This window comes from Ambystoma mexicanum, chromosome 1q (genome assembly GCF_040938575.1).
Source record: "Ambystoma mexicanum isolate Mex_15411 chromosome 1q, UKY_AmexF1_1, whole genome shotgun sequence".
NCBI lineage: Eukaryota > Metazoa > Chordata > Amphibia > Caudata > Ambystomatidae > Ambystoma > Ambystoma mexicanum.
In genome coordinates, this window is record NC_090922.1 from 1,189,684,331 (window position 1) to 1,189,711,674 (window position 27,344).

General features: G+C 44.3%; 1 protein-coding gene across 1 annotated transcript in view; it reads right to left on the minus strand.

The window, feature by feature from the left end:
• The window catches only part of LRRC7 (leucine rich repeat containing 7), a 3,010,809-nt gene that overhangs the window by 461,964 nt on the left and 2,521,501 nt on the right, over window positions 1–27,344 (minus strand). The window contains exon 20 of the mRNA XM_069641926.1: window positions 16,870–16,992. Coding sequence (XP_069498027.1) covers window positions 16,870–16,992 — 123 coding nt within the window. The remainder of the gene's footprint in view (window positions 1–16,869; window positions 16,993–27,344) is intronic.

The window sequence follows — 27,344 nt, forward strand, 5'->3', positions numbered from 1 at the left end:
TGGTACGCTTTGATCACTCTTCACTGATGCGACAGGCATGCAAACTGTCGCACACTCTATCCCTACTTTCCCCCTACTCTTACCTCATAATTCTTTCCTGCTTGTTTTACTCTTCTCCCCTTTTACCCGTCATCTCATCTGATGCCCTTTTACATTCCTCAAGCAAAATGCAACACTTTCCGGACAAGCCTCTGCATTGTTAGACCACTATGATGATGTCTGGTTGGAATATAAAAAGCTAATAACATGGCAAAATTTACAGGCCGATAGTGGAATACATATTCCACCAAGAGGTGGCGCTTCATTTGTATGCACTGGAGAAATTAATCTAATCATCAGAACACATTGACAACCGGTCAAGTGGCACCGCGAGTAGAGCGCTCACTTTGACATCTGCGCAGAGCGTGCTGACGCAGATTCGAATCCCGGCAGGGCCAAACTCAGCCTTTCATACTTCCAGAGGTGAATCCCGGCAGGGCCAAACTCAGCCTTTCATACTTCCAGAGGTCGATAAATGAGCACCACACACCGTGGGTAATAATAAGCAACGCTCAGATACCTGAGGGTTCGTACCGCTATATAAGTGCCAAATTATTATTATTGTCCCACTCCTTTGTAAGAACTAAGACCAGGGGATTTTTTATTTAGAATTCATTGTATTAGTATTTCTTCTTCTCACACTTACCTTAGTCTATTACTGAAATATTTATGATTTGAGTATTTTCTAGCTTGTATTAATCTCCTTGCAAGTTTCCCTTTTATATGTGCTAGCCGTGAGCCTCAAACCTTTAAGGCTCCAACTGCACCAGCCTGCTTTTTCAGAAGGCCCTATTGGCATCAATACTACACTACCCAAAAGGCTAAAATACTGGCATATCTTGCTGCAGATATTAGGAGTACTATAGTTTAAATATGGGCTACATGCTAGAACCAGTGCAAATTATCCGGGTTAAATGAAGTTCTTTCAAAACAGTGATCTGCAAAAGGAAGACAGGAAGGAGCTGGTACTTCAGCAAGTTGCAATTAGAGACAAGGAGAGTTGGCAATAGTACTCAAAAACTTAGACGATGCTTGTTAAGTGTGGAACAACCGAAATATTGCAAACTTTGTTTGGTTCTGAGTGAAAAGCTGTGGGTCCTATGTACATCCTCAAGTTTGGTAGACTAAAGACCATAAAGCCAAATTAAAAAAAGGATTCCTAAATTGACAGCCTAGTAGATCTAACGTGAGCATCACAGAAGCATGAAAGAAAAAAATCAGAAGCAAAAGTAGCCAGAGGTCTGACATATAAAATAAAGTCTTTGGCGCCTCCCCGTCCCATTTCCAAATATCCTGGAAAACCTGGTTCAGGGACATGGGGCTCACCATTTCTCATCATCACCCTCAGACTTTGAGCATCCGCTACATAACTGAACTGAATCCGGTGGTGTCGCTCCATCCTTGCAGAAACAGAATCTTGACATCTGCTTATCCATGGCCCCACATCTGCCCAGACACTAAGGAAAGCCACCACAGCTCCGGAGCAATTGATGGCACTGCCTGTTCTTCCAACCAGTCAGAGACGTCAGCTGCCTTACAGGAAAACCAACAGAAAAAGTTCCTCTCCAAAGAATTAGTCTGCTTCAGAATTGCTACCTATTCCTATGGGGCAGAACCTTTAGTTCATTCTGTGTTGATAAGGGCATTGTCCCTTTGTAGCGGAATCCACACAGGAGTTGCTTAACAACTACTAAGCAGAGACATTACACTAGAAGCTCTGTGCAATGTAATCTTTTCAAAAATAGTGCTTGGATGCTGTGGGCCTCATTACGAGTTAGGTGGTATCTCAGTGGTAAATCCGCTGAGATACCACCAAATGGAATTACCATTACCAGCACTTGGTCTCGTGGATTTACCATGGGATTACAAGTGGCGGTAGGTGGTGTAAATCCCCATTTTCTGGAGTCCACACGACTCCACTGGGGCAGAATTACCACTGGTGGAATTACCTAGTGGCAATTCCGCAGTTTTTTGGAGGAAAAGTGAAAAACTTGGGCCTCATTATGAGTTTGGAGGTATTTCAGAGGTAAATCCTTTGAGATACCACCACACTGATTTGCAGTTGCCACCACTTGGTCCTGTGGATTTACCACAGGATTACAAGTGGTGGTAGGTGATGGTAGGACTCCATTGGGGATTTGGTGGAATTACCACTGAGTCATAATTGCGTTGAATTGGAGGATGCACCTCCAGCATCATGCTGGAGGTGCATCCTCCACATTTCCTCAAAAATCGGCAGAATTACCACTCGTAATTCCACCAGTGGTAATTCTGCAAAAACGTGTAATTTGGTGGTGCGGGAAAAATGGAGGTAACGGAATTACCCTCTTTATCTCCAGCATCAAGCTAGGTAATTCCGCCAGTGGTAATTGAGCCTACAGGAAAAATTGAGGTAACATAATTACCTCCACTTTTTTTTTACCATATAGCCAAACTCATAATGAGGCCTGTCCACCCCAAAGAAAATAAATATGTGAGGTTTTGCCATTTCCAGTCATGGACCACCTGAACAAGATCATTTGCCATGCTCCGAGTCTTTTACTTTGACGCTTTAGCTGTGTCAGGATAGCTGCCTCGGCGGTAGAAGCATTTATCATTCAATGCATCATGGCGGTTGATGTCATGTCCTTAGCCCTGAGCACGTAGCCCAGAGTCCATGACTTAGATGTCCTTAACACTAAAGCAGTTACGTCAATTCATTTCTACTTTTACAAGCACTCTTATACTTTGGTTACTCTTTCACTTTTCGCATGTTTTAATCTTTAGGGTCTTTACAGGTTCTTTCAGTTTGATCAGGTTCCAAGAAATATTCAGTTTTATTCTTTTCATAATTTCTAATCCTGCAAACAGACCTGGCGTCCGATAATGACCTTCTGTTATAATGATTCTTTATACTTGGGTTTGTCCAACATGGATTAAATATTTTTACCTAGCACAATACTACTTGAACTCGGTTTAGACTTCTTTTTGCCATTATGCATTCTCTGTATTATCAAAATGGTACATGAGCTTGTGTAAACCTTCTTTTTCCAACACAAGTTAAGCTTTGTGATCATTCATTCTTTCTCATTGTCTCCATGTTAGACTTCACCTGAGGATTTGGACTTCACCCCCCCAGCATGCCATTACTGTTGGAGACTTTCCACTGGATTTTCCTTTATGATTCGGTGGGATATTGGTTTGCATTGCTGCACGTGTCAAGGTTCTTAATTCTCTACATTTGAGTAGACTTGGTATGGGGAAGTGGACATCATTTCACAGCATGCAATTACTGTTCAGGTCCTTTTGTCATTCTATTGTATTGAACCGTGTGTGCCAGTAGGGCTCTCTTTCAATATGGACTAGCTCTGTTCTGCGGAAATGGACTTAATTTCTTGTTATGCAAATGATATTGAAGCTCTTTCTTTATGACAATAATCATGTGTTTTATGCGGTTCACTGTCCGGTAACCGCCCGGGGCCCAAATTACCGAACCGGTGAAACCCAAAGAATGCATGAAGATTGCCATTAGAACCCCAAGGCAAACCCTTGAGGTGCTAAAAGCAATACTAAAAAAAGAAAAACCGGCCGCGCAGCTTTGCATAGGAGGTGGGACAGCTGGCGCCGGGTGTAGCGCGTACACCTGGGCTTGGATCATGTCATGACTTTCCACCCCAGGTTCTTCTGACAGAACTGGAAGCTACGTTCATGGCTAGCGGGCACCACTGTTTCCACCAATATGGCCACCGCTGATTTTCCGGGGCAGCACATCATGCGATCTAGTGAATATGCAGACTGCGTTCATATGCGCCCGGCCGGCAATTGAGCCTCGCATCTCAACGCTCATCTTGTCCCTGCTTTGCACTTCCCTTGGTTTGTCTCTGCCTTGCTCAGCACTCTCCTGGTTCCTCTTTTTCCTTGTTCCTCATCTTCCTTACCTGTATTCTCCTCCTTGCAGCTGCTCTCTGCCTTGTTCAGCGCCAGGCACCATGTTGCTCTCCTGCTTTGCTTCCTCTTGCTGCTTCAGTTGCTCGTTGGAATATTGGACATCACCTCCTTCCGGACCACCCACGGACCATCTGCAGGTCTTTTCCCTAGTTGAGGGTTTTTTCCTGGCTTTTGGGTTGTCTCCCTTTGGTCAGTCTGCTTGGTGGTTTATCTACTAGGCAGGGTGGCGTCAGGGGAGGCTCACCCCTTTCTTCATGACACTCAGACCAAGAAGAAAAGCCCAAAGGTGAAGGCAGCCAAGATGGCCATGCAAAAGACTCCACAGGTGAGCCCCACTCCAAAATCTATAGAACCTGTCAGATCATTAGATTCAGCCGGGGTTGGGAGCAACCTGATAGGCTGATGCACCGCCAAGGGTGCTAATATTCTTTCACTCAAGTTTGTGCTGGGTATTGAACTTTCAATGCATCATAGACTTGGGTGGTGTACTGGACTTAATTTGCCAGCTGGCAGTTCATGTTTAAGTCCTTTCCTCATGAAGCATTTATGCTACAGTGCAGAAGTGGGTATCACCTTCAAAGTGTACCCCAATGCAAACATTTCTAGGGATTATATACTGAAAATTGGCATGATGGGTAGGAAACGGGATTACTTAAGGCACCATGTCAGTATAAAAGCACTGACATTTTCGTGAGCAAAATGCTCATCGTATACTTTAAATGCGTACATTCGACTTCAGAGCCTAGAGCAGTGTTTGGTGCAATTGTGAAGCCAAGCCATTATAATACAGAAGCGATTACCAGAGCTGTGACCCATTTCTATGCTTCTAATGAGCTAGACCTTCTGAAAATGGTCATTCTCACCTTAGCTGCTGCTTCAGTTATGCACAGCAAGAAACAGTGACATTCCTACACGATTCAAACAGTTAGTTAACCCTACGTCCCTATACCTCATCCCAGTACTTACCTTTGTGTACGCTCCATGCTCTCAGGAACTCCTCTATCAGGCTGATCTCCTCTGACACCGCCCCTCCCAGGAGCTATAACCTCCCACACACATCCAATGCACTGCTGTTCTTTTGTTCCTGCCGGAACGTACGGATCCTCTCCATGTGGGGCATGTGAAAGGCAACGGCTGGTGACCGTGGCTCGGCGGCTCAGTGGTGGGGCTTGGCGGGGTCTGGAGGATGTTTTCTGGTGTCCTTGGGCAAGGTGGGTGTGCACGTTGGCCTCCGGTTGTAGTACACTTTTCTCTTGGGCCAGGGGTATAGTGCCCGGTCCTGGGTGACCGGTGAGTGTGCTGTGGGGGGGGGGCTGTGGGGCTCCCATCCTCCCCGTGTTCTTCGCTGTGTCTTCTCGCACCTTGCAGCTCCTGTGGCAGTGACAGGGCTGGGTCCGCCTCCTTAGTCATTGGCAGGTCTTTGCAGGGTGCGTGTGTCTGCTGGGGGCCCTGCCTCTCCTGACCAGCCTATGGTGGGCTGGATGCCAAGGTTGGTGGCACTCTGGGCTGGCTGCCCGGCACAGTGTTTGCTTTTTTCACTGCTCTGTTGATGCGGCTCTTCCCATACGGGGCGGGGCATCCTGGTCCTTTGGTTGCACAATGCAGTTTTTCCAGGCAACAGGGTTGCCACTCAGGGTTTTTACGAGCTTTTTCTTTTAAATGGGAGCGTGTTTTAGTGTTTCTGCCTGTTTTCTGCACTGGGGAAGCACGCTGACAAATGGAAGCATGCTGAACTGGCCTCTTCCTCTTCCTCCAAGGTGGCTAAGAGGAGGAAGGTGGCTGACCCTGCACCTGGGGTATCCAGAAAGGACTTTAAGACACTGTTTAAAGAATTGCTGGCCAGCCATGCTGCAGGGTCTGGTGCACCTGTACCTGTGTCTTCCTCATCTGGACCTTTATCTTCTTCCTCGGACACTGATGGGTCATCCCTTTCTTCTGAAGATGATGAGGCCACCGGAAAGTACTTGGACCGGGATGAGGTCCAACTGGTGATGGACCAGATCTTCTTGTCTATGGGGTTTCAGGAGCCCTCGGTGGTGGAGCAGGCTTCTGTGACTTTTATTGGCCAGTATAAGCATTCCACTAAGCTGGGCCTCCACTTGATTTCGGACATTCAGGACAAGGTCCTCCGGTAGTGGGCCTGGCTGGAGCAGATCTCCATGCCCCGGTTAATGGCTACATTATATCCTCTCAGGGGTGAGGAATCCCGGCTGCCTGCCGCTGTGGAGGTGGATGATATTCTGGCTAGCCAGGTGGGCCGTTCCTCCATGTCTATGGAGGAGGTGGTTGTCATGGACCCGGTGGACAGGAAGTTGGATTCTGCCCCCAAGAAATCCTATGTGGGGTCTTATGTAGCTTTGCGATGCAACCGCTATGAGTCCTATTCCACGGACACTGTGTTGGCTGGCTTTCGGAAACTGCAGCAATCCCTGGATTATGGCACTGCACTGCATGGTCCCAGTTCCTGTAGGACATGCAAGGGCAAACCGAGTTCAGGTCGGACTCATTTTATGATGGTTTGCGGGGGACGGCTATGGCCATGGGCCCCATTGGCTCTGCAGGCAGCATTTGTGTGTTCGGTATTGGAAGGCGGAGGGATACCAGAAGCCTGCTGCATTTTTGAAGCTTCCCTTTGAGGGCCACAGGTTGTTTGGGGATAGTCTTGTGTCTAAAATTCAGCAGGTCTTTAGGGCAGATAGACATGCAGAAAAATTGAGGAACAAAGGGGCACCTCCGGCTGCCAGGGGTTTTTGGCCTCCTCGCAAATCTTATGTTACTCGTCTCTGGACTGATTGTAAGCAGCAGGGTTTCTGGGGTCTATTCCATTGTCCTAGATTGTCTCCTAAGCCTCAGAAGTCCTGATGCCCACTGTTGGCCGGTGGGCAGGCATTTGTCTCACTTTTCTCAGATATGGGAACTCTTGGCCTACAACTCCTGGGCTCATTCAATGGTTCACGTGGGGTACCGGCTGGACTTTGTTTGTCCTCTTCTAGAGTCTGGTCTCCAGCGGACTCCTCTGGCCAGGGACATTTGCCACCATGTAGCCTTGCACACTTAATTCCAGGACCTTCTTCAGAAGCGGGCCATTGTCCTGGTGCCCGTGGGCCAGAGGGTGACAGGTTTCTATTCAGGGTGTTTCTGGTCCCCAATCCTGGGAGGCTCTCCTTCCGGCGCATCCTAAATCTACAAGGCCTGAATGCTTTTGTTTGTCCATGATGCTTCAATATGAAGACCCTGCAGTACATCATCCTGGCTGTGTCACAAGGGAATTGGTTGGTTTCCCTCGACCTGCAGGATGCATATTACCATTTCCCAATCTTCCAGAGTCATCAGCGTTTCCAGAGGTCGCCCTGGGGACTTAGCAATTTCAATTCCGTGTTCTGCCAGTTGGTCCTAAATCTGCTCTGTGGGTCTTCATAACGTTTTTGGCTCCCCTGGTGGCGTCCTTGCACCTGGCCTGGCTCCAGATCTTCATGTCATGAACTGCAGAGAACGCCCCTTTTGGGCTTCCTGGTCCCTGTGTCAACGGGGCTTGCACTCCATAGTACTCCCAACATGGCCGTCCAGCGTAAACACCTCTTTCCGCTCCATGCGCTGGACGTAGCCTATTCTATTTATAGGCCACGCCTTCCGCGGCTCCGCGCGTCTCAATGCTATCGCAATTGGCTACCAGACGTGTGCACCTTGTTTGCAGCTTTGTTTCCTTGTCCTCGTTCCCTTCTTCTGTCTAGCCCTTTCCTTTTTCCCTGTTTCCTGGATTCCCGTGCAAGTTGGTCTATACAAGACTCCTGGATTCCTGGAGTCCACGATCCCGGAAGTGAACGCAACCTGGAGTTGGAGGAGACTCGAGCAGCCCTAGTAAAAGCCAGGTCCATCCGCAAGAAGACAGCGACGAAGGACCCCAACAAGGAACGGATCCAGGTGAGAATGGGGGAACTCCTTGACACTTCAGGGAACTGGTACAGTGTTTTTTCTGCTCAATCTCCTGAAATCCCACTTGTGTCCGTCTCAGACTCTCCAGTTCATAGGTGCCCAGTTCTGCACTCAGGAGGGGTTGGTCCTGCTCCCAGGCTCTCTTGGGGGATCTTTTGCGCAAGACCTGGGCAACAGCCAGGGAGCAGTTGTGTCTCCATGGTCACATGACTTGCTGCATCTTTGTGGTCCCCTGGGATCGGCTGCATTTGAGACCATTGCTGCATCACCTGCTGTCTTATTGGCGCCCGGCTTCCCTTCAGTACGACTGTTTGGTCCAGGTCACATCTCCCGTCTGGAAGTCTCTTTGCTGGAGGTTGGTCTTGTCCCATCTCCGGAGTGGTGTGCCCTTTTCCCCGGCCTTAACGATCATTCTTACCACCAATGCTAGTAGCCTGGACTAAGGGGCCACTCTCCAGTACTTGTCTCATCAGGCACTGTGGTTGCTTCAGGACAAGGGAAGGTCCTCCAATTGGAGTTGGCTGCTGTTCTGAAGGCTTTGGTGGTCTCTGGGCCTTTGATCCTGGGAAACGATGTTCTGGTTCGGATGGACAATACATCAACTCTGGTTTATTTCAAACATCAGTGGGCTATGGGGTCCCACTCCCTGGAGGATCTGGCTTTGTCGATCAGGGCCTAGGCCAAGGTTTCCTGATCTCCTTGCGGGTAGTGCATATCCGGGAGTTGGACACTGTGACAGTGGACAGGCTCAGCAGGGTGCTTTGAGTCTCTGAGACGTCCCTTCGCTCCGAGGTTTTTCAGGTAGTGTGTCAGCAGTTCAGGCTTCCCTGGATGGCCCTCTTTGCCCCCCCTGCAACGCTCAGCTTCCTTGGTGTTGTTCACGGATTCCGTCTCAAGGATCCTGGAGGGTGGATGCTTTTTCCTTGTCCTGGTCGATGGTGCTTCTTTATGCCTTTCCACCAGTTTCCCTGATTCTGAGGTTCATCAGCAGGGTCAGCGTATCTCTAGGGATGTTTGTCCTGGTGGTCCCTTACTGGCCTCATAGGGGATGCTTCCCGAATCTTCTGGAGATGCTGTTGTCTCCTCCATGTGCGTTGCCCAGTTGGGCATCTCCATTGCTGGAGGTCAATCCCCCGTTCTCCTCTCTCTTCTGTTGGGGGGTTCTGGGAACCGAGAGGAGCGGTCTGCAGGTTTTAGGCCTTTTGGCTGCTGTCACTGGGATGGTCCAGCAGATGCATCTGTCCTCTACGCTTCAGTCTTAAGACCACCATTGGGCTTTTTTTCTGAATTGGTGCCCCGAGGGGTGTCCAGGCACTTGTCTGTGGTCTGCCAGACATTTTGCTATTTCTCCATGAGGGGTCTGAGAAGGGGTTGGCAGTCTCTATTCTCCATTCTCAGTGGGCGGCCATTTGGGCTTTCTGGGTTTCCTGGTCCCCTCCAGGCCATCTGGGCTTTTCAGGTTTCCTGGTGTGGAGGGCTTTGGTTCCAAGGCCTTTGAAAGGTGTGGTGGATTCTCATCTGTTAGGCACGGTTGGGGATCCATTTTGGGACCTTCCTTTGGTCCTGTCTACGTTGCAGAGGCCACCCTTTGAGACCATGGAGGGTGTCGAGCTGAAGTGGTTGATGTTGAAGCCTACATTTTTGATTGTGGTTATATAACTATTAGTTTAAACGCAATAAAAGTGTCATGATGCCCGCTCCCGGGGAGCCGGTTCAAGCCCGGCGTCCCCGAAAGCGGACATCCAGTCCCCAAGGAAGGACCCAGCAACCCCATATAGGAGCCCTTTGGACAGTGTCCTGGCGCCTATGGCGCCAGGCTCATAAAAGACATCAGCCCTGGCGCCATAGGCGCCAGGCTCATTATGGGAATGCTTGGGTGCACTTACCTGATGCAGACCATGCTGCAGGATCCCGGCCTCTTTGAGGCCTGAAAGGAACTACTTTACCTGTGGGACAAATTTACCATCCGGGCGTGGTCGGGGAAGGATACATACCTGATTGGAGGAAGGATACATACCTGGAACTTCTTCCAAGGCTATTTAAACCCCACCCGAACAGCCACACGTGCTTTGCGTTGTTCTGCATCTAGCAGCTGGACGCTCACAGTGTCTGCTCCTGCATCCTGACTTCTGCCATGCCTGCCAGCATCCTGGATCACCTGCAAAGGAAGAGAAGAAGAGAACAGAAGAAGGAAAAGTTCTTACCTGCTAAATCCGCATCCCGGAGACATCTCGCCGACAATCCTGAAAAGGAAGACTTTAATTTAAAAGCTCATTGCGTCGATCGCTGCAGCGCCGCATTCCACTCACCTTTATAGGGCGCCTCCATGTTCAGCAGCGATCATTCGGATTCGCAGTCACGCCCCAGCGCCTAGGGAGAAAAACACCAGAACAAAAGGTGAGAGAGAGAAGGGAATAAGGAAAGCTAAATCTCCATGTTAAGACTTACCTGTTGATTCATTCCCTCTACATTTCGGGTCCGCGCCGCATCCTGGCATTTCCGGACCCCGGCCCCTAAGGGGAAAAAGAGACATCAGCGTTAATGAGCGAATGAAAAGACATTACCAAAAAACGCTCATTAAAGACTTACCTGATTTCTACAAGGATTTCACCGCTCATCTCGGGTCGGTGCCTGTTCCCCGGCATTCCGTACCCCGGCCCCTATGGGGAAAAAGACACTAGCATTAGTACATTAATGCATGGACACAAGGGGAACCTCTTATCAAAAAACTTACCTGGAAGCCAAGCAAGTTTGGTTCTCACCAATCCGAAAATCCAGCGAAGTAACTGGATACCAACGCGCCCCTGCATCAGAAGCAGGATGGAGAGCTCGTCCTTCCAGACCCTAAGGTGAGACGCTACGAGAAATCACAGAAGGGTTTCAAGGAGGGTGAGAGGGGAAAGTGGGAGGCCGATTGCATTACCCCGCAGACAGTTAATCCCCTATTTTCGCCTACAGAAGGATACTTCTGCGAGCCAGACAAGCCAGATTTGGGGGCCCGGTCCAGTCCGTCTTCCGAACCCTGCGCATCACCTCAGAAGAGGTCACAGCAGCGCGAACCAGGCCAACGCCTCCGTGGGAGTCAGGTGAGCATAACAAAAAGCTTTACACTGACATATTTATAACCCCACATATGTGCACTTCAATAATTTCCCCTGCGTACGCCTTCCTTTACTATCTTTAGTAAATTAATCTCATCTCATTTTTACTCCATCTTGGAGTCTGATGCGCATTCTTCTTGTTGGCCTTGCCTCAAGTATCCTTAACACCCCTATATGGAGTCTTTTTAGTGTGCACCCTTCCATCCCCTTGGGACCGGGAATCAAGGTATCTACTTCTCTTCTTTATAATCCCCAAAAATCCTGTTACTTATATATATATACATATTACTTACAACATAGTCCCACCCCCAATTTTTGCCACTTTGGATGTTCTACTTAAATCTGTGTCTCAGCTCGAATCCCTCAGCATCGATTCTCCCTCAACCGACCAGTTAGCGTTCCGTCCACGTGGCACTTATGGGGACCGGACAGAAATTTGGTCAAAGGGTGACCTGCCAACTGTATCTTCTTTCACCTGATTTTTGCATGCCGATTTCCACAGGAAAACCTGCGGTCTTCTGGCTAAATGTGGGAGCCTGGGTCTGAACCATCTGCACTGCTACCAAATTGTGCTCTAGCACCTTGAAGCATTTCTTGTGCTTGATGGAATTACCATTAAAGATCTCACACCAAATAACCAGACAGACTCAAATAATATAGCAAAGTACTACTTTATTCTCAATTCAATAAAGCAGGTTACACCGGAAGACATTGGACTGATGCTTGCACACACACACAAACCTGATTACACAGAGGTCTATACCCCAATATGCGTCATCTATGACATCATCCTACGTGGCAAACTGTAAAACCTACTGGTTTGAGAGATTGGTTAGGGGAACATATCGACATATATAAAGTATACGGATTAGTACTTCATTGGTGGTCTCTTGTCAGTAAGACACACCTCGAACTACCTCCAAATACATATCAAACTGATTATAGCGGACAAAATGGAAGCAGATTGGTCTATGCAACATTGTATAGCAAGTTGCCTCATAGACCCACTGATTGGCTGGCCTTACCACCCAACCTTAGACCTTTGGCTCGGCTATCAGCACGTAAGGAAACCAAAACCCAGGTGCTTGAATCACGTCAGATTACTCTGCGCTTTCCCAAATAGTCCATCATTTCTCATCAGCCTGACCAAAAGCCAAAGATTCCCATCCGTAGTTGACCTTGCTGTTGCTCTCATTTCTGGGACATTCAGCATGAGCACATCCCGTATCTTCAATGGTAGCTTAATTAATAGCCCTTGTTTGTTTTTAACTTCTGCATCATGTATGAGGAGACTGCAAATGTGTCAATTCTGACCTCGTGTTTACAGCTATTTGATTCAATTATGCTGGGTGTTATTGGGTGTCTAGTCAAAGGATCGAATCTAAAGGGTCGACAGGTCAAAGGATCGACACCAAAGGGTCGACAGGTCAAAGGATTGAATTTTTTTTTAAATTATATATATTTTTTTACATTTTCGTTTAGGGTAAAAAAGTGGTTTTTAGCAAAAAAAAGGTGGTTGGAGGGGAACCCACCAAAGGGGGACCCCCCCCCCCCAAAAAAAAATATGTGGAAAAAAAGAAAAAATTCGATCCTTTGACCTGTCGACCCTTTGGTGTCGATCCTTTGACTGGCAACCGTGTTATTGCTCATTTTTGCTCTAGAGACTTGCTCACTACATCTTGTATGATGCATATTCATTGTTAATTGTCCAATACCTGGCTCTTGCACATGTTTTCATCTTCTTTAATCTAACAGAAATATGTCTCACACTCATGACTTATCCGTCTGCCTCCCTTTGTGCTTTGCAGTTATTTCTTGAAATAGCATCCTTGATCCCAGGCCAACATAGACTCCTCTTCATTTGCACATTCCAGCATCTCCTGACTCTGCAGCTCTGGTTTATTTCTAAGGTAGTTAGAATGAATAATCTTTGCACGAGCCGGCATCCATTTTCCAATTATGGCCGTCCTAGACACTATATATTCCTCTATAGCAAGCTTCTACATGTCTCATCTACCTTGCTGTTACATTTTCTTCTTTTTGCATACATGATTACCTTATCATTTCGTACATGTTTCTCTTGTAACTGCAGTTACATTGTCATTCTTAAGTATTTTCATATCGTTCCAGTACTTCCTCGTATATCTTCGTCATGACATCACTCTGCCCTCGTCAGATGTCACTCAGCGCTCCATGATGTCTAATGGTGCGTGCAGACATCCATCCACTCTCGATGTGAGGGTACATTCGGTATGGTTGCTAAGTGCATAGCATCTCTCATGCACTTGATGCAGTATATGGACATCACATGGGTTCTCACATGCAGCTCCCCTGCTGCTGTTCCAGTATGATGGCGCTGAGGAGGTGGGAGTTAGGGTATATGTGTCAACCTGCTCCTCTACAGAGGTTATACCTCCTGGGAGGGGAGGGGTGAGAGGAGATCAACATGAAAAAGGAGTTAATGAGATCACGGAGCGTACTCAAAGGTAAGTAATGGGACGAGGAAGAGTAGGACTAGGAGTAATGAAGATTACCTGTAATAATCCAAGCATTTGCCATTTGGCTGAGAAACACTGCTTAGCCCTCAGAGGATTTGGGAATATATGATCCCTTGAAAAAAGTGTTGATGATTGAAATATGAAGATTTTACTGATGACTATTTACATGCTTGCAAGAAAGGAAACGTTGAGGCAATTGCTTGTGTAGCAGTCTTTGACTGGTCATATTCTGCCTGATTAATGACATGCTTTGGTTTTCTATGCTTTTTGCTGTTAGTTCTCTACTGCAAAAGCATGACATTGTTTTGAATTAATTTGATTATGAGAAGTTGGAAGAAAATAAGCCAAAACTGTGTCTTGAAACTTTCTGACTCCAACTACTGTATCTCATTACCTTGAGTGTAATGAATGACATCATATGTGAACCAGCTTGTTTATGTATGCTGTTCCAGCTCACTAACCACCATTGCAGCAGGACAGCATGAACAGGGACGAAGATGGCATACAACGCTCAGCTGGCTAAGTGCTCGCTGCTAAGCAGTGTTAAACGAGTACCAATTTCGATTTGGTATTAATAGCTGTAATAGGAATGTTCAATGAACACCACTTTGACGAAAGTGCTTCATAAATAATACATTATTATCATATCAATGAACAGCAACTGGTTGACACTGTTTTGGAGAAACACATTGCCCTGCTTTGCAAGCATTTGCAAAAGCGATTCTCTAAAGATGAACTGAAGGACTGGTCCAATTATGATCCAGTTACGATTTTCAAGATATATCGCCAAACAGTACTAGGTGGCTTAGAACGAGAAAGGTGCTTTGTTTACGTTCAGAACACGGTGCATTTCAGAACACTTCCGCATTACAGCTTTTGGACATAAGTACAGCGCAGGTCAAAGGACCGCTCTTAATGGGTCCGATATTCGGTATCAGAGGTCTCCCCGGATCTCGGACCCAGACTGCCTCAGTCCTGACAAGGCTTTTCCGAGCCCCCAAATTTCCCAGGGAAGTTGTGGGCTCAGTGATCTAATCTTCTCTGTGCTCTTTCCCCAATCATTATTCGCACGTTTTCCGGCTCTATTTGCAGCCTGTGTTCTGTTTTTTTGTTTCTGGCCTGACAGGAACACCACGGTAATCAGGGGTCAAGTCCTAGAAATTTAGGTGCGGGGACTCATCAACAAATGCAAAGGGATGTGACGTTGCCTGAAATTAGCATATCAAGGTGAAATATGCACATTTCATTAAATTGGCTTTGGATAATCACCCAAATTGAACAGGACGAATGGCATTTGCCTTTCATAAAATCAACACCCACACAAAACCATGACAGGATATTTTCTTCTATTAGTGTTTTTGAAAACGTTAAAAGGTGTGCATGTTTTAACCTCAAATGTTTTCCCTGGGACTTGCAGTACCGAATTGCGACATTTTACCCTTAGTTGTTTGTTATTTTTCATCAGGTTATATAGTGTAGTGGTGAAGCATCCGGCTTACAAACCTGACGACTGTGGTACGAGCCCTGTGTTGGTTTTAATGCATACATTCAAAGACGACATTCAATATCTATCATTTTAGCTGGGTGGGACTGAGTCCACCCTCTGAAAAAAGTGGGTGGACTACGTCCGCCCGCGTGTACCCTCGACTTGAGCCCTGACGGGAATCAACGGGACATGACTATCACTGAGGTGGGGGCATCACTGTTAAAAGCAGCCTTACTACCACCTGGGCACACTATTGTTTTCCAAATGCGCATCTTACACTTTCATAGGAAAAAAAAGTAATTTCCAAACTCAAAAATGCTGTTTAAACTTGCATTCAGAGATGTGTTTCTTTTTTTGTCTGCCTAGTACACAAATACGCTGTAATTTGTGTGCCGCTTCCTTTGTGTTTTATCATAGGTTATAGTTATAAAGATGATATATTCTTGTCAAACTGCTTAATCACAAATAAATGCTTCTGTTGTGCTGACAGCAGTAATTAGGAAATGAAACACTTGGTTCATGGGTGCCAACTTCTGATTTTCACTAGAGGGGCAGACATACCGCCACCTCCGCCATGAATATAAGCAAGCAACCCGCACAGACCCTCACGCCCCCCTCCCCAATGGCCAAACACATTTGATAGCACTTTTATTTTGTATAAGGAATTGCAAAAAGTCATACAATTAAAAACCATTTTGTGATATATAACATCTCAGGAACGGTCTCTCAACCTGCTGAGCTACCCTAGTAGCCTTTTACTGTAGAGCCTGTCTATGGATACATTAATGTACTAGAAATCACTGCATTACAACAGTATTTTGGGTGCACCACTGCCATGGAAGTGATTTAAAGTGGAATTGGTGTAGGCGTGGAGTTTGGAAAGAAGCAGCATGAAAGAAATACTATTATTTTATTATTTTGAACATTTCCTTTGAGCGGAGTTCAACTGCCAGCTCTGCCCCCTTGGAACTCTGCCCCCTCCTCCAAACTTTGCCCCCACCCTGGCCCTTGTGGAATCCCCCTTTACATTTGTTCCTTTTCCACCACTGGATACGTATAACTTTGCAGGCATCCAGGGCACATTGGGGGGATTCTGAATACTATTAAATCCACACCAAGGAACAGATTAGAAGAAAAGCAACTTGCAAGGCTGATGTTTACCAAGTCAGACCTTATGAACGGAAAATTCAAAGCGGAATGAGTGGGGAGTACTGGAAGAGCAGCAAAGGCAGCAGAGTTAAGCAAGCAAGGCACCCATCTGTGCTGGGAATAGGCGTGAGTTTCACCTGAAAAGCACAGGCACATGAATAGGAGTAAAGCTCTTATCGTGTGGCTGGCCATCACTCATGCACAACGTTAGCTCCCTTTAGCACACACGCCAAAGACAGCAAACGTTACTTTGTTATTGAATGCATATATAGTTACATTCAATTAGATGGGATGCTGTTGGCATGTGTGGGACAGCACAGGAGGAAACTAAGTATCTAATTGATATGCAGTATGTGTTGCTGTGCTTGCTCGCTTATTGGCTCACTGCACCCCATTGCCGCATATATACATGGCTTTGGTGCAGAGAAACTTTTCAATGCTGGGCACAGAGGGAAAGAAATAGAGGCAGCATTGCCCTAATGGATTCAGAATATTATTTCTACTCTATTTGTGTAGGCCTCCATCAATGAGTCAGAATCTCACATTCACGTTCCGCACAGTGTGTTAGCACAACCTTTACAATCTTCTTGCTATCACATATACACAAACCTGTGGTTTGAGGTTTCAAGACAAACTCAGATGATGTTGCTGGATACAATAATCTCTGTCTATGGCATTTTAAATGTAGAACATACTGCAATTAGAAAGACATTGCACGTTAGGTTCCTGATTGTACCTCTGCGCGGTCTGTTCTGTCTTCTTTCTCCTTCCTTTTTGGAGGGTCCAATGTCGAGCTATGAGCGTTGCCTGAGTCAGACAGCTGGCTCTTGTGGTGCTCTTTTCTCTCTCTCTTTGGCACCTGGAATCCCAACAGTGTGTTGTGAAACTTGGGAAACACTTTGTCACCTTGATTATAGGACAGAACTGCCAATGAAGCCAAAGGAAATGTAGAGGGTCATCATGCAGAAGGCCTTACATTGGGCCTGTCGGTGGATGGTAGTGCAGGACTGTTACTCATGCAGGATAGGATGCTTATATTAGGAGCAAATTGTGAAAACACCAAGTCACGTGGCTATGCTAGCACAGCTTGACTACTGGGAGATGCATACACAAAATAGAAGATGCACACAATCGTGTCAATATGTCTGACATAGGTACACATGCATACACAATGCAGGTACTGCACAAACATGATAACTGGAATAGTGATTTTAAATGACATTTCTAAATCTTTTTCATTTTCATACCATAGTACACTATATTAATTACATTCAGTTATATACACCCAACTGTGTACCAACCAATGCATAGATTCACCCTTCAACTGCACCACCACCCAACCTTGTCGTTTTTCCTTGTCCTATGTACGTTGGGCCTGAATTCATGAGCAAACCACTCCATGCATTGCTTTCCCCACCTTGCCTAAAAAATGTGTTTTTAGGTGTAAGACAAAGAGGTTTAATTAAAATAGGCACCATATTAGCACATATCTGCCATAATGATTTAGTGCTATACACAACTCTAAATCCAGTGGGTGGATCTCAGATGTAGGCGACCCGGGCACACAGAGCATGTTTTTGTTTCATAAAGGGAATGTGTGCATTGTACTCGTTTGCTGGATGGCCCTCACTTGATATCCAAGTGTCAGGTAAGGACAAGACCCCTTGCATTCCTAACAAGCCATTTATACGCCTGATACGAGAAAGAGAGAAAGAGAGAAAGAGAGCAAGAGAAGGAGAGAGAGGGATAACAAGAGACAGACACAGAGTGATGCACTAGCTTCAAAATTGAGTTTCACTTTTTGTGTCTTTCAAGTCACCAGTCTAGTCATATTCCTTGGTGCCAGTTTCATTGTTTTTTTTTCCCGGTCCTTCTCTTTTGTCACAGTCTTTCTCATTCATCCCAGCCCTTACTTGTGTTAGTTGCTCTACTTTGCCCTAGTCCTACTGTTTCTAATTTGTTTCAATAATTTTCTCCTTCATCGGTCCTTCTCCTTCATTCCAGCCCTACTCCTTTTCCTTCATTGCAATCCCATTACTACCTCTTCTTCCCAGTCCTTCTTCATGCTAGTTCCTCTCCTTCATCTCTACCCTCTTTCATTTATCACAATCCTACTCCGCCCCCCCTTCTCCGAGTCATTCTCATTCTTCTTTATGCAGACCTTCTAATTTGTCAAAGGACTACTACTTTTCCTTCATCCAAGTACTGCTCTTTCTCTTTTTCTTTGTCTAAAACCTCCCACCTATCCTTCATCACAGACTTCCTCCATCCACTTCTCCTTCCTTGCAGTCCTCCCCCTTCTGCATCTTCTTCATCCAAGTCCTTCTCCTTCATCCGAATCCTATTTTCTCACTTTTCTCCCAGTCCTTCTACTTCATCCCTTCCTTCTGGTTCAGCTTCTCGATTCATTCCAGTTCTTCTAGTTCACCTTGGTCTCAATCCTTCTCCCTCCTCAAGGTTCACCTTCTCCTTCATACCAGTCATCCTCCTTCATCAAAGCCATTCTTTTCCTCCAACTCCTTTGTGCCAGAAGGTCTTCTCCTTCTACTTCAGCTCAGTCCTCCTCTTCCTTATACTTAATCCCTGTACTTCTCCTTCTACTATTTCTTTTTCCCAAACCTTCAACTTCTTCTTTGTCCCTGCCTTTCTCCTTCTCTTTCATTGAAGTCCTGTTCCATCGGCTTCTGGGAAGGTGCTTCACTGTATTCAAGTGTAATGTGCTTTTCCTAACTCCATATAAAATGGCATGAATCCAGTGAAGCACGTACTGACACTTTGTTAGATAACAGGCCAGTACATACAAATGCGCTTGATAAACATGAAAAATACAAAAAGGGATTGGTGCCTTTTGTTGCTTATCATGTAATAAACGCTGTAAAGTACATACTTAATCCTGGCTTGTACCATCTAAATGTCCATTTTAAAATCATGTTTACATGAAACACCTGTGTATGGGCGCATTATAAATGCTTTATACCATATCATATCACAAGTAACCAAAGTAACTAATGTTTATTTCCATTAGCCAACATTCACTGGTTCCATGTCATTTCACTGCCTGCCTTTTCATCCCCAGGCTTTTTAACGTGCACATTCCATCGAATTTTTTTTCTTTTTTTTTTTGGGGGGGGCCACAGTCTCCCCTTCCACACTTATTTTTTGCCATTGCCCACCTGCCCAAACCCTTATCTGCCCTTTCCCACCCCCCCTAAAAAATTCAATGAGCCATTCGATGGAATGTGCACTTTGAAAAGCCTGGGGATGAAAAGGCAGGCGATGAAAGGACGTCGTACCCATTCACTGCATCTTGTTTCTATTTAAATGTGACATTACAGAAATGGTGGTGATGGATTTGTAAATTAAGGCCTGTGCACTTTATTTGCAGTAGGAATCAATGTGGGTATTTTGGATTGTTAGGAGTTACGCATATATCGGCTTTTTTGTTTTACAAATAGCCTGCTGCATAGTAAGGCCTTGCCTGACATTGTTCTTCAGTGAATCTAATGCAGGTTGCTTAAGTTCACCTTATATTCTAAAAGAAACTGTCTTGTGAGGACCAATGTTGGTCAAGAGTTAGACATCTGTAATAAATAGACCCTTTTCCTTCATCAAAAATAAACACATTAGGCTGAGTTGCATAAATAAAGTCACAGATTCAATTTGGAAAATACTGAATAAAAAGGGGCAAATAGACTCTCAAAATATTGAATTCTCCAGTCCTCAGATTAATGAAGCCTGTTTTTCTCTTTAAAAGTGTTTGCTTTCACTTAGCTTTAATCTTGTGGAACTCTGGTTGGCCATTAAATATATCTGTGCATGACTAATGGAACACTTTAACTTCAAAGAGGCCCAGTTAGCTGTTCGAGTGAATAATTCAGCTTTAGTGAAACCTCCATTGGCATAAACCAAGAAATGCAACTTATGGACACTTTATATTCCCACAAGACATGTCAAACACAGTTTTCTCTGTAACGTTGCCACTATTTGGTCTATGGGGAAGATGAATTTAGTTTTGGAATCAGGTGAGTGTGCCACACAATATCAGACTAAACATGACATATTAAAATGTATTAATTATTCCTAAAATCATAGAACTGTAATAACCTTCTCATCTTAAAAACAACAGGGGCATGTTAAATGCCTAAAGGCGTGGGCTTACTGAAATTTTGAAAATGTTTGCTTTAATGATGGAAACATTTTAGAACAAACATTTGAGTCCAAATTGTACTGACCCTTCCTTGCCACATGTCTAAAATATTTGTACCTATCAAATAAGTGGGTGTATTCTCAGGCAGTATCAGATTCTAAAGTGAACCAATTGAAAGACTCAACCATTCTAAAATGATGTCAAATGACACTGGGAAAATGTACAACCTATTTGGGTTCATTCACAGATTCTGGACTTGGGATTCTGGGAAGTCTGCAGATAGCCTAACCCTGCCAGAATGGATGAGTGCTGAAGTGAGATAAGGCCTGGACATGATGCAAGGTTTCCTCATGGGCCTTTCAAAAGAGGAAGCCTAAAGCATACTTTGCCTAAAGTAGACGTGATTCCCTTTGATGGATTATGAGCCGAGACCAGAGGGCCTAGCTGACTGCATATTGCTGCAATGAGCTGTTAGGTCCCAGTCTGGCTCTGTGTCTTAAAGTAAAAGCCAGAAGTGAGTGCAAGAGCCACAATGCAATTAGATATATGTGCCCAAGAATCCTTTATCCGTAGGCCCTTATAAAAAGGTGGGTGAGTGGGAAGGGAAGCCACTGCGGGGACTGATTTCAAATAAAATGCTATAGCATTTTCAGTGTTAAATGTGCTTGCTTTCTGACCATACTCAAAGATAATTAGAAAGCTGATTCAAAACTAGAATTATAGCATTTTTTGTGCAATGCACATATTTTATTTTACGATAGCTGAGTCAAATAAACCCCGTGTTATCACAGGTGCATTTTGAAACTGGAATGGTGAACTGGTGTACAACACTTCACAGTTTTACAGTGGGTTGTTACTTCCAACCTGTGAAAGCCATAGTTACTTTAGAAGATACATATTGAGAAAACCCCACATCATTATAGTGGTATGTGAGGAAGCTTAGTGGGGCCACTTCCATTCCCTAGAAAATGATGCAAGTTAAAATGCACATTTCAATTTCTCTAATGACTTTGCACAGAAGGGAGGGGGCCCTGTATTAGATGGAACCAATCTGAGAAGTAAAGTTGGGGGGGATATTGTGAATTTTTAATGAACCAATATTCTGTGGGCTCTAAAATAAAAGCAAACCTTCCCTAAAGCCCATAGGTTCTTAATACAAGCCACCATAATTTGGATTCACATATATGTATGCACTAGAAGCTAACAGCATTATATACAAATATGGGAATACCTACACAAATGAAGAATTGTATTTTCAATGTCATGAATGTGTGATGTCGATATTTTCTGAAAGTAATGCTGGTCATTAATACTGGAGTAAATAAAGTGCATTCAATTATCTGTCATTTAAGAAATGTATACAAATGTAACTGTCTATGGTTTATGGAAATCATTAACACACTGGTCAACAAGCAGCAATGTTACAGTGGAACAGCATATTGCCATCTAGAAACAGATGCACAGATATTTATAGATTGAAATTATTTGAATGACTGTCAGTGTTTTGTAAATTAAAGAGATCCTTGCAAGAAGTTTATTTTTATTTTCGTATACAAGCCACCTGTGATTGTAGTATTTCCAGGTGACTTCCCCTTCATAAAGTTAGGAGACCACACTTTTTTTTTCTTTACTATTTTAATTCCAACTTCAGCTAGTTTTTTGTCCTACAATTTTGGGGTGGGATTTTTCCAATAAGGGGGTGTCAGAGCAGGGGATGTAACACTGGCAGGATTAAAAATATATCCGTAAATAATCTGACAACCTTAGTCCTTCTACTTAGTCGTCTCCTTCTTCCCAGTCCTCCGCCTCTTTTATCACAGTACTACTTTTCCTTCATCGAAGGACTTCTCCTTCACTTTCACATCAGTATTATTTCTCTTTAGCCTTTTCCTTTACTCTAATCGTATTGCTTCTTCATCTGAGTCCTTCTATTTTGTCCCATTTCTACTTATTTGCCTTCATCTCAATCCTCCTTTTTCCCACTCCTTTTAATTGTATGTCCTAGTCTGCTCATACCCCTACATCATTTCTCCACAAATCTCCTCTTTCCCTTCCATTCAGCTTTTTTGGTTCTCGTCCTCCTCCATCAAAATCTATCCCATTCTCCTTTGCCCCAGTCATTTGCCTTCTTCATCCGAGTCCTTACCCTTCATCCCAGTCTTTAGCCTTCTCCTTTTTCCCTGTCATGCTTATTTTCCTACAACCCAATCCTTCTTCACCCCACTCCTGCTCTTTTGCCCCAGTCCTCACTATCCTTCATCGGAGCCATCCTTTTCCTTTGACAAAGCCATTCTCCTTCTTCTTCTACTCAGTCCTTCTTGTTCATCTTATTACTACTCCTTCTTCTTAATCCTAGTCATTGTTCTTCTCCTACGTCCAGGTCCTTCGCCTCACTCCTCCTCCTACATCCCAGTCCTTCTCCTTCATCCCAGCCATGTTTCAGAACTGTGTCTCCTTCGAACCAGTCATGAAATTTACAATATGATGTAATCTAGGAAAATGTCTCTGCTATACTGAAACAACCCCGGCCTAAGCCTGCATAAGGATATGTGTGTTGTAGCTCTACATTTCACAACAAGGAGATTTGCTTGGATTGGGGGGAAAGTTGCACCTGGAACCAAAGCTCTCTTATTACGCGTGAAACTAGCATGTGTCAGCAGCTGCTTCAGTTGTTCTGAGGGTTAATGGTAAGTCATGAATGTTGCTCAAATGTTTTTCTGCAGGAAATTGACATATTGGATTTATGGTATAGAATCCTCCATCCATCTGTTACAACTAGCATGCTTGCATGCACGCTGATGGTCAGTTTGCATAGGCATGTTTCATACAATGGTGTTGTGTGATGGTAAAGCACAATTCTATGATCCTGCAACAAACAATAGCTAGGAAGCAGGGAGTGCCCTTATATAATTGTCTCAGATATCATTATTTCTGTATTCTATTTTAGAGTGGTACAGTCCAATGTTTTGGACCTGTAATAATTGGATTGTTAGGAATGACACCATTCTGTTACATATCATCCCTGAGTAACTGGTGTTGTAGGTGTGTTTTAACATTATTGATGCCAGGCTGGATGTTACAGAGATCAAAAATATTTTATGGGCATAGCGGGCTGTGTAAGGTGCAGGCTACATTCCTCAGCTGTAGATTAGCTAGCAGCTTACAAAACAATAGTCATTTAATGACCGGCCCTTCAAATTGCATTTTCTGCCCACTCTTTATGTGGCCAACACAAATACATGCCTACACATGTAGAATCCAATGACACAGGGAAAACGACAACACTATTGGGTTTGCCATTGTCACATGGCCTAGTCACAGCCATCAGCCAGCCCAACAAGATGATGAAGCCAGGATGGTGGACTTGTGTGCAAAACTATGGATGAAGGTTACCTTTGTATGCTGAGAATAACGCTGTATTACTGGTAGGGGAACCATCAATAAGGCTAATTATTGCACAGAGATCATTATTGACTTCCTCTCAGCCAATCAGAAAGTTCAGAGTGCAGTCAATAATTACTGGTATCGACTCCATTCTGAACATTCTGTGTACAAAAGTAAACAGGGAAACAACATTGTAATTTCCAGGCAAGACTTCTTTCAAAAAGACACGTCCTCCCCTAGATTATCTTTTTCTTGCTGAAACATTCTGTTAAACAAAACAAAGAGAAAGCGAAAACATGGGACAATGCTTTCACTTTCCCATAGAGAAATCATTTACTTTTACATGACACCGAATGCATGCTCATGTTAAAGCTGTGGAAGTATAACCAAGTTTGCAATTTAAATGCTTAACTTATGAAGACATTAGTTAAATAATACAAAATAAAAAAAATAAATGTACTAGCTCAGTTGGCTATTTACTTTACTCACTATTAAAGTGATGTTGTTACTTCAATACGAAATTTCCTACGCATGTTTTGCAATTACCACAATGTACCAGCATCCTTATAGACCTCAGGCACAACCCCAATTCATGGTCAGAGGCGAATTTGATGGCGGGTTATTATCCCACGTTAATGATCCTCCCTTGCTCTATAAGGCTATATTATTGGCTCTCGTCCACTTTATGGGCCAGAGCTGTACATGAAATTAAATAAGACAGGGAGAAATAAGGGTTATTTTCTGGCTCAAATGGAAATACCAGGGGCTATTGACTGTCTCAACTGTCAATAATGCTATTAAACATTAAGTAGCCAGAGCTGATTTGCGCGCTGTTCCTCTCTCCACCTACCTCCACCCCAACCGTTTCTGCTCCATTCATTGCCAATGCCTTAAATGAGCAGTGCATTGAGAGAGGGTTAGTAATTCCAGACTGCAATCTGAGGAATCGGATTGGCTCTACAGCTCTCACTATTCTTATTTGCAGAATGGAGTATTGTTACTTATGTGAAGGGGTACTGGGATCTATATACCCGAGTGGCCAGTTTTAACAAAAAAGTATTTTATACATTCATTCTAAATATGTACATTTGGGTTTGGGAATAATACATACCATGCCATATAAATGTTTAAGTCGAGTACATTTATTTTCGATTTGACCCAAAAGTTTGTTTTATTCAAACCGATTCATGTTTGCCATTTACTAAGAAACGACTATAATATTAGATCAATGCATTTCAATATGAAATTATCTTAATCGTATTGAGATGTTTGGAGGTGCAGTAGAGGAGGAGAGGAGGGGAGGTTTAGTAGAGTGACCCTTTTATGTAGACTTGAATAAGTTTACAGGTTTTTTAATGTGATGTGACTGTCTGTATTGCCTCTGAAAATATACATGGCTGAGGTTGGTTTGTTGGTTTTACCTAAACACTTTTGGTCATCAGGTCCTTCATGTAAACATCATGAAATTAATATAAACAATATACATTGAAATCAATTAAAATAGCATGAAAAGTAATGCAATACCTACATGTATAATCAGTAAAAAGGAGGTTGTGGGCAGCGTAACAGCCACTAAGTGTGTATGTGCTCTGCCACAATTATTATACACCCTTTGTGAACATAAAAAAGTAAACAACAGAACAATCACCCGGCATATGGGGGTGCACATAGCTGTTACCAGCCCGTCAGCCCGAGCTAAGGCAACGGCTGTTACTAGTCCTGTACGCCCCTTGGTAAGCGGGTGATAGCTATTTGCACCCTGGGGCTCCCTCCAGGGTGTGAATAGTGTCAATGTTTTTATTCTTTAAAAAAATCTTTCCAAAGAAGACCACCACCATATTAAATTAGAAAGGGACCAGGTCCCTTTTCTATTTCTGTGGTGGACCCTGTGCAGGGGAAGGAGCAGAGAGCTGGAGTTGGAAGTCCCAAGTATCAGCAAGTAGGTGAGATGAGTGGGGAAGGAGGGTTGTGGATAACGTAAAGGCTGGGGAAATTAGGGGGACTGGATGGCACCGTTGGCCAAGGCACCACAAAAGAAACCTGCCACTTCTGGGAAAGGGGCACCGTTGGCTGGTGGAACGTGGGCTGACACTTGCAGTTCTGTCCTTGCTTCAGGCTGGCTGAGTGCCTTTTTCCAGGAGCAAATCTTTCTTTCTGCAACTGTAAGCTCTTAAAATATCAAACGGTTATAAGAAGAAAAAAGTGTAATGTTTGTATAGTCCAATTTCCACCTATAAATTGCCATTTTAATTCAGCTTTGTTTATAAATGTCACAGCTCTGCACCATACTTAGGTGGAGCTGAATAACAACCGTAAGATGCAATTTCATCGTTGTTGATTCCCAACTTCATAAACAATGGCTTTGAGTAGATCTAAGTGTATGGTTTTGAAAGCCGCCCACACATTCCCACATCAAGGCGAAGGCATGCAGTGAAGCTCAGAGGACGCTCTGGCATTGAAGAACTTGCATACCACTCCTGATTATGTTTATGATATGTTATGTTAACCCGTATTTCTAGAGTGCTCTATCACCAAAGGGTATCCTGGCGCTATGATTGAGCAGAAGAGGAAAAACAGTCCCAAATAAGGGAAAAAAAGCTTGGCCGCTATCTCTGATATTACAACAACAAAAAGTAGACTGGTGTGCCGACCTCAGATTCTAGTTAAGACAGGGAAGAGGTAGGTTTTAAGCTTTCCAGGAACTTCGTGTGCTCTTCCAGCAGTCCCAAAGAAAGAGGTAAAGTGTTCCAGAGCGTAGGAGCCACCACTGAGAAAGCCCTTCCTTCCACAGTTACCTTCCGGAACCTAGGTACACAGAGAAGATGAAGGTTGGATGATCGAAGGTCCCCAGATACGCATACAAGGTGTAATCCTTTCTTGAGGATACACAGCACCCTGTCCTTGTAGGGCTCAGTGAGTCAAGCATGAGCTCAAGCGGCAGCCAATGGAGTTTATGGGGCACTGTAGAGACCGGGGCATACTTTGTCAACGCAGCCACCAACCGAGCTACTGAATTCTGCAAAATGTGAAGCCTTTTGAGATGATATTTCGGCTGAGGCAACAGAGTGGCATTACAGTAGTCTATAATCCCTAAAATCTCAGAGGCAACCACAGAGCCTGGGGAATATAGTGAATATTCTGCTTTAGAATTCTAAATTTAAAATACCCTGTATTACATCTACCACTAACGTGCAAATCGGTAGAAAGGGAGGATGAAATGTTTACTCCCAGCATGATTCATGGTCTCTCCGTTTCATATTTAGATATTTCCAAATTGTAATCCAGGGATCGATATATGATCCTTAGGAACAAAGGAGTATTCATTTACAGCATTCAAGCAAGAATTTTATGTAAAAAAGGTCAATTTCCTTTATGGAAAGTGTTCTAATGTCAGGGCACCGTCTATGCTCAAGTCTTTTTGATAGAGTTAATTGAATAAGACATCATAACAGGTGTGATGTTCTTGAATTTCAGTAGCACCCTAGACACTAATTACATGCACACATAGGGGATTGCGCTTTACCAGGCAACACATGTTACATTAACTAATTATGCACATTTATGAAATGTAAACTTGGGCAACTAATAAATGTATGCACAAATTAATTCTGGAAACACATCTGGCATTACAACGTAATGAAAGGAACCATAGGGAGAAGGACGACTACCTACGGGGTAGC